Here is an 8,745-nt window from a genome sequence, read left to right as displayed (position 1 = left end):
GTTATGACTCTGTTGAGATGATATGGTGTTTGATAAAGTAAAGATAAAGATTCACTCTCCTATGCGGATTATCTACAAGGCTATAGATTGGATTAGATTTTAGGTGTTGTTACTTAACGAGAAGGAGTAAGGCGCAATGCGTACCGTATGCCGTTTTTTAAGACAATTACTATGGACATTTTTGCCGAGAACAGGTGGAGGTTTATCAATATGATATGTGTTTAATGTTGAACATTTGCTATTTTTAAACCTTCGTTTGTGGAGAATGAGTGGTGGCTACGTGATAGATTTGTCTATTTCATAGCAAAAACTTTTGTAATAAATATCGGTTACGTACATCTAAAGATGTAGAGCCGGTGATATTTTTATTATCTTAATGAATGGAACTCCCTTTGTCTTTGGCGCATGGATCTGATTTGGTCATAGATACTTTATTAGAACTCTATAATCAGACGTAGCAACAGCACATAAACCATTTTGTTTTTGTAGATTTCTTCAGTTTTGCTTGTTAATTCAAATGCTTACCAATCAGTTCAGTTTTGACGGAACTAGTACTGCTGTATGTATCTACAGGTGACAATGATCTAGTACTTAATTTGGCAAGGGTCGTGCTGAAAGAGTCGTCAAAAAGAAAACGATAATCGGCTGACCTCTGAACATATAAAAACCCAAAAAAAGCTTTGCAGCACGGCTGCAGCAGTGAATTTCCGACTAGGCAATGAACACGTCCACCCAATGTGTGAAACCGTAGAGAAGAATAGCGTAGGTTTGACTAGGAGCTCCAGGGTGTATTTGGTTAGGAGGAAAAGTGAGATGTGATAGAGTCGTCTCTGTTTTTATGATGGAATGATCATCTTTTTTATTTGGTTGGATGGATGAGACGAGCTTTTTTTTTTTTAAGAACGAGAACGGATGGGATGAGAATTATCAACTAATTATATCTTTTAATTTTAAATAATAATTATTAATAATACACTAATTAACATGCACTAACTCGTATTAATATTATTTTTACCATAGTCATTACTAATTAACAATAAAATATACTAATTAACCCTAATCATACTTTAATTAGCTCATTAATTACCACTAATTAGTACATTAACCCTTACAAATTCTAATCTCATAGTAATATATACTAATAAATAATACAAACATACTAATATCACTAATCATTTTACTAATGAACATGATTAGCAAAGGTGAATAACTTCGTCCCACCGATTTGGAGGGATAGCTTCATTCAGCATATTGAGATAATATTCCTTATGAGACATGATCCTATCTCTACTGTTTCTGAACCAAACACCACCAAAACAGGGGTCACCCCCTCCCCTCCCACCTCATTTCTAAACCAAACACATACTTAGAGGCTCACATCAACTCCAACCGACTTTTTATCCGATTCCTCATCATAAAAAAATAAGGATCAATCCAAAAAATATTTTCAACTGACTCTCCACCTGTCTCCTTATCTTTGAGCGCTTGCTATCCGCTCCCTCTCCCTCGCCACATCCAGCGAGCAGGAGTCGCTCGCCATCTTAGACTTCGCTACGAGAGAATGACCTATGGATCCCGCATGAACAGTACTAGTCAGATCATATTTTTCTTCTCCTCTTCTCTATTCAAAATAGTAGTCTTATGTTGCTTTTAGAACTTTTTTATGTGTTTTATAATCCATATGCAATTTATTTTAATTGGATTCATCTAAAAAACCTGTGTAGAATGTAAATTATTTTTTTAGAAAAACTACTTTTATAACTTTTAGCAATTGTTAGGGTCTCAAATAAATTCTCAAAAATCTAGAAAAAATCACTAATAATGTTCTTATTTGATGGATTAATTTTTAAAATTATTTTCATCCCTAGGTTATATGATAAAAAAATGAGTTCCTTTGTAATACTTCATTTATATGTATTTTATAATTTCATGTGATATTTTTCTTTTAATTTAATTTGAATTTAAACAAAATTTGAACATACACAAAATTTAACCATTAGAAATATAGTCGCTGAAAAAAAAATTATTTATATGATATTAATAAAATATAGGAAAACGTAATTTAGAAAATAAGATTTAAGGTGTCAGTTGAAATACGCTGATAAATAGATGTGCAACTTGAATAAAAAGTTCTGTACGTGGAAGAATAGAGAGTCAAATTTGAGAGACCCTCTTGGGGCTCCACGCAGCTAGCACAAGGGGGACGCATCTACTCCATGTCGCGGGGCATGCAGGAGTGCAGGACGGGACGGCGCGCGCACGTCGTTGTCGCGCGCGGGGTACGTGGTGCGGCGCATGTCGTCGCCGGCACGTCGCGTGCTGGGGCTGTCGCCAGGCGGGCGTCCCGGCCGGATTCATGCGCTCGGTCTCTCCTGCCCCTCGCGGCGCACGAACGGGCGTCAGATCGAATCAAATCGGATCAGGGCCGGATCTTGGCGACGAGCATCCCTTCGCCTGTTGGGTCGCTCGAATAGAATAACCAACAAACACCACGACCACGCACGGGCGCAGCTACAGGCAGGCATGGCGCACTCGCCGGCTGCGAAACAGAATAACCCACGGCGTGGCGTGCAGACGTGCGGCGGCGGCGGCGGCGCCGGTGATGGCCGCGTCGTGCTCGTGCTGCCCCACGAGCCGCGCCGCCACTGCCCACCGCACGTCGTCGCGACCACTGTATCCCGCGTCCTCTCGTCGTCGTACGGCCCAGTTCATCCCGCTGTGGTTACCCATAATAACACGACCAACAAATCCGCCAATCTCGGTCCCATCACGCGATGACTCACCACACCACACCTCGACCTCGACCTCGACCTCGACCGCCATTAATGGCCATCACGGTGCATGCATGCATGCATGCATGTGTACGTGCGTTCATCACGGGCTACGTACGGCCTCGCATGATCTTCGCGCCTTAAATTCAACCGCGGATCCATCGAAATCCAATCGCTCCCAGTACACCGTATGTACGCACGTACGTGCCATGCATCGCGATACGACTGTTCGAGGCTGGCAAATTTTCATACGAGTTCGCACGCCCGGAATTCATTTGCAATTCGCCAAACATATCCTAGTCTGCCTTCCTCCGTGAGACTTCGTTTAGCGAGTGGAGTGGTACTATTTTAAATTTTTAATCTTTGCTATGATTGACACTACTTGGTCGTCTTATTGATAGTAAGTTCGATTCGTATGGACCTACACGGCAGCTACAAACAACAGGGTCGGGCGTATATGTACCAAAAATAATATTCGAGCTCAAACTAGGAGTACGTGAATTTGTCAGTTTACTTTCGGACGTGCTTACCCAAAAACTACACATTTGGAACCAGGCACTAGGGGCAGATCCACTTTGTATTTATAAGTGCATATGATAGTGGTTAAATTGTCATTTTTAGTGATTTATCATATGTAATAACTCATACGACACCTTCTAACTCTATAAATAAAACACTTAAACCCGTAATAAGCTAGCCTGTTATATATAATTAATTTGTTATGATCTACCAATACACGGCACCACTCCAGATTCGGAAAGATGCCCTCCTCCTTTGTCTTTACAATCGTCCATTCCCTTTTATCAAATCCCAACAGGCCAACAAATTGCAGAATTTTCCACGTAGGATTAATCAGAGTGAGTCGAACTTGAAAACGAGGAAATTATGGTAGCAAAAGCGAGCATCGGAAGCTCCGGAAGGAGAAGATGCTGGTCTATGCTTTTGTTTTTCAGAATGCCAAATAAATTGAGTTTATGTTGTTTTTTAAAAGTTGATAAGCTATTTTTTTTTAAAATAAACTAAAAACTGATAAGTTAGCTGAGAATGATTTTTCTAAAAATTTATGTACCGAGAGATTAAAAATTAAGACTATAAGATAATAGCTTTCTTACAAGGTATAAACAGTTTTTAAAAAAAAATAAAAGCTCATAAATTTCAGCCACGACAATGACCAAACTGCCCTGCCAGATCACCCTCGTGCCGGCCGTGCAATGGCAAGGGCAATCTCGTCACTTCGCGGGGTCAGTTCAGGGAGGCGAGCCGCCGAACCGGGCCCACGCGCGGCCACGACAGCTAGCGCAGCGCAGAGAGGTGGGCCCCGCTCACCAGCTCCCCTGCTGTACGCGGCCTGCCGGATAGCTGTAAAAAAGAAAGAAAGCATCGCTTGCGTGTGCTTTGCTCATTTTGTTCGATCAGTTTAGTTTCGCAGTTAAATCATTGGAAATTTTGGTTGCTGAAATGTCATTCTTTAGGAGTGCATTTTTAAATACGTTCCAATAGTTCACTAGTCAGCGATACTGTTATTCACATATCCATTTCAACGCATCCAAAGTTTCAAAATGCATTGGACAACCAACCAATGTGGCAATGCAGGTTTTTTTTAATAGTAATACTTTAACGGTCTAGTTGGCATTCCGACACTTCATATTTTTTCAATTTTTCATTTCCAAACTTCATTTTTGCAATTTTTCATCAAAATACTGTTATTTTTTAAAAATCTCAAATACATTAGGCTGGTTTAAACAACAACATAAAATAAATTACCAGTAGAAGATTCATGAAGATACTTTTAGTTAAGCCGTAGGCGAAGGGCGGGGAGGATGCGAGTGCAAGCCAAGGAACAGCCACACCCCTCCACGTGGCGACCCACGGGCCGCTGCATGTGCCCCGCGGGACCCACCGCCTCCTCCTCCCCCTCCTTTTTTTTTTGAGAATGAGAATACCGCCCCTCCTGATAAATAAACGCCCGCCCATTGCCCTCCCTCGCAGCGACCCACTTCCAAATTCCAGCTCAGTTCACCAGAGCAGAGCGAGCAGGCCCGGCGGACCGAGCCAAACGAGAAGCTAGGCACCAAACCGCGGGCGATTCGACCGAAGCGCCCCGCGCCTCCACAGCGTCGTCCTCTTCCTCGTTCCCTTCGTCAACTTGCTCGCTCGGTGCCCGCATATATACGGCGTTGCGTGGCCGGGCTCGCTGCGTGCGCGCGAGGTGGTCGATTCGAGGTTCTTGGGCCGGTGGAGTGAGGAGGAGCCCGGCGATGGAGTGGCTAGACGAATACGAGAAGCTGGTGATCCGGATGAACACCCCGAGGGTGGTCATCGACAATGCGGTCTGCCCCACGGCGACGCTGGTGCAGGTGAGCCGCCGTCCGTCGTCTCTGGTTCTTGGGTGGTGGTGGATTGCGACTTGCGAGGGTGGTGACTGACTTGGGATGCGATTTGTGGTGCAGGTGGACAGCGCGAGGGAGAGAGGGGTGCTGCTCGAGGCGGTGCAGGTGCTCGCCGACCTCGATTTGTCCATCAACAAGGCCTACATCTCCTCGGACGGGAGGTGGTTCATGGACGTCTTCCACGTCACCGATCGCCTCGGCCGCAAGCTCACCGACGACAGCGTCATCACCTTCATCGAGCAGGTACGCGCCGTCCACTAGCTTCTTCGGTTTCTTGGAGAAAGGAGCGGCCTTTTCTGATGTGCGTGGCGCGTTTTGCAGTCGCTGGGGACATGGAACAGGCCGGCGCGGCCGGCGGCGCTCGAGGGGCTCACGGCGCTGGAGCTGACGGGCGCTGACCGCACGGGGCTCCTCTCCGAGGTGTTCGCCGTGCTCGCCGACATGCAGTGCAGCGTCGTGGAGGCCCGGGCGTGGACGCACTGCGGCCGCCTCGCGTGCCTGGTGTTCCTTGGCGGCGAGGACGCGGACGCCGACCGGCTGGCCCGTATCCTGGCCCGCCTCGGCCACCTCCTCCGCGGGGACTCGGAGGCACCCGGCGCCGTTGCCGCCGTCCCCGCCGCCGCCGTGGCGCACGGCGACCGCCGCCTCCACCAGCTCATGTCCGCGGACCGCGACCACGAGCGCGCGTTCCCCACCCCAGCAGTGTCCGTCCAGAGCTGGGCAGAGCGCGGGTATTCGGTGGTCACCGTTCAGTGCCGCGACCGTCCCAAGCTGCTCTTCGACGTCGTCTGCACTCTCAACGACATGGACTACGTCGTCTTTCACGGCACCGTTGACACCAACGGCGACCAAGCGCGCCAGGAATTCTACATCCGCCACGCCGATGGGAGCCCCATCCGTTCCGAGGCCGAGAGGCAGAGAGTGAGCCAATGCCTCCAAGCCGCCATAGAACGGAGATCCTTAGAGGTGAAATATAGTTGTTAATTTCACTGCAGTTTGATGCCAAATGCAATCTTTTTGGTAGTGAATTATGGTGCTAATGTGTATGATTCCTTAATCTCCAGGGTGTGAGACTGGAACTGTGCACGCCGGACCGGCCAGGGTTGCTCTCCGATGTCACGCGAACATTCCGGGAGAACGGATTGCTTGTAGCTCAGGCCGAGGTGTCGACGAAGGGGGACTTGGCCTCCAACGTGTTCTATGTGACCGATGCCGCCGGCAATGCAGTCCATCAAAGCGCCATTGATGCCGTCAGGGAGAGGGTCGGCCTGGACTGCCTTGTTGTGAAGGAGGAGCCCCGGCTGCAGCTCTACCAGAAGGCTGTGCCGGGCGGCCGGGACAGCGTCGGCGGCATTGGGCTGGTCTACCTTGGCAACCTTGTAAAGAGGAACCTGTACAACCTTGGCTTGATCAAATCGTGCTCATAAGGCAGGAATGAAGCATCCAAGAAGAACATACAGTTCAGTCAGCTCCTCACTTCGGTCATATGAGCTTGGCAGCACACATGGAGACACCTTGCTTGCTTGTACAGCCTACACCATGCCATTGTTGTGCATAGAGGATTCAGAAAGACAAGGAGATGCTGCAACAGGGGGTGTGCATGGTGTCTGAGAGCTCATACAGCCTGAAAGCTCAGACATGTCATTCAGATCCAGAGACAGAGAAGATCCAGGGACAGAAGCCAGGCCTGCACAAGCGAAGGAACATGATGATATATCCTAGCAGTAGGAAAGTGTAGCTATGTACATAGACAAATTTGTTGCTGTTTGTACCAGTTCCTAGTGTGTAGTGAGTGCATTCATGATGTCTGTGGCACAGTGAAGGACGATTTGTTATCTGTAAGTCTATTGCTGTACTGCTCTGCCTTCTTTGGCAAATAGAATTCTTTGGGTTCGTTAGCTTTGCTTTCTTTTTGTCTGGCTTCCGAACTTGATTGCTTTTCTGCTTTGCTGATGATCTTCTGGATTTTGTTGCACCCTACCTAATACCGAGCCCAAATGTGGCTGATCTTGGCTTTTCATTTTAGGATCTGAAATGGTGCTTTTGATTAGGTGTAGCTTGCAAGGGAAACATGGTGCTTGGCTTGGGCCAGGGGAGAGTAATTGGTTATCACAGCAAGAACCTATGCAGGGACAGCTAGGCTGCTCCTATGTCTCTTCCAATTGTGGAATGCCTGAGGTTGCAATGCAAGTGACTCACCTCAATAAAGCTGCACTCCTGCAACTAATATCAAGTGGGGTACTCACAAGCAATGTTACCTTGTCCAATTTTTTTTTTTTTTTTTTTTTTGCTGACATTCGGAATTCGAATCAAATTCCAACACCTGTGTCAGATTCCAAGTTATATTTCATGTGTTAAAATTTTCTTTGCCTACTGCTCACAAGTCAGACTCAAGTAACACTGCTCACAAGTCAGACTCACAGGGCACAGCTAAAACTGAAGAAATTGGGAGAAAATATAGGAAAATTAAGAAGATGAAACAATAGTAATCTGCGTTGAGCCACCTGGGGAGAAAATATAGGAAAATTGGACGGATCAGATTCGAGCAAATCTGAGCATATTCCGTGAACCTGAAACGAAGGGATTTAACGGCAAGGTTAGGGGATCTGCACTTGAGGAAACGGTTGGGCTCACACACCACGATGGCCTGGGGATCATAAGCCGCCGGAGTTTCTGCCAAGCGCCGCCGCATTTGCCGAAGGCCGCCGGAGGCGATTGCCTCGCGTGCCTCGACTGGCCCTTCTTCCTGCGCCCGCCGCGGTGACCTAGGGCTAAGCTGCCCAACCATCGGAACCGTCGCAGCTTCTGTTGAATTTTCCAGCCCGCGGAGCTGTGCATGATTGAGCTGTAACTAACGCATACCAGAGTTGAAAAAAAATACGGGTCAAGCATGCTGCATGGAGCGCATGCATTGGGCGAAGCTCTCGCGTTTCTCAACGCTTCCGACTCCCCGAGGCAGAAAACGTGTTTGTTTACGAGCTCGAGGCCCCTGCACAGCTTCGTCTTCGTCTACATACTGTATGTCGGTAGTCCATGTCAGAAGGCGCGCAGAGAAGCCTCGAGCACCCCTCCAGGATGAACTTTCGATGCTCCCCGTAAATCCATCTGATCAAGAGAAACAATCCCCATTGGTCATTCTGATATTCTTTCAAAAGCTACGGCATGTATAGAGGAGAGTGTCTCTTCCACAATCGACCAAGACTGCAGATGAAAAGCTAAGAGGGGGAAGTGAGAGTGACAATACAGGAGATAAATGGGACAGAACTGAGAAATTTCATCCAAAAACCGTAGGAATGGACAGTAGCAGCATTCATCCAAGCACATCCCACTGAGAAATTTCATCCAAAGTGGAACTTACGCTATGCCATGTTTGGCTGATGGAGCCGACATGGCGACATGCAATGCAAGACAAAGAAGCCAGTCGTGCTCGGGCAGTACCAATGCCATGTCGGCTGCCGTTCAAACGCATACATGGACCGAATCTTTAGTCCCGCATGCAAAATCTTACTTTCTCTGTTTCGTAATATTTATCCACACCTACCATTACATACAAACCAAATAATATTAAAATCAAGTGAAAAAAT

General features: G+C 47.2%; 1 protein-coding gene across 1 annotated transcript; it reads left to right on the top strand.

Annotated features, from left to right (window-relative positions):
- The first annotated feature begins 4,769 nt into the window (after positions 1-4,769).
- LOC133898421 (ACT domain-containing protein ACR8-like) lies at positions 4,770-7,020 on the top strand. The gene is made up of 4 exons (XM_062339109.1): positions 4,770-5,128; positions 5,222-5,404; positions 5,483-6,127; positions 6,226-7,020. The coding sequence occupies exons 1-4, from the start codon at positions 5,030-5,032 to the stop codon at positions 6,586-6,588; spliced, it is 1,290 nt and encodes a 429-aa protein (XP_062195093.1). The 5' UTR covers positions 4,770-5,029; the 3' UTR covers positions 6,589-7,020.
- The last annotated feature ends 1,725 nt before the right edge of the window (positions 7,021-8,745 follow it).

The sequence above is a fragment of the Phragmites australis genome, chromosome 18 (assembly GCF_958298935.1).
Source record: "Phragmites australis chromosome 18, lpPhrAust1.1, whole genome shotgun sequence".
In the NCBI taxonomy this organism is placed as follows: domain Eukaryota; kingdom Viridiplantae; phylum Streptophyta; class Magnoliopsida; order Poales; family Poaceae; genus Phragmites; species Phragmites australis.
The sequence above is the reverse complement of the archived record's forward strand: the minus strand, read 5'-3'. Positions and strand labels throughout refer to the sequence as shown.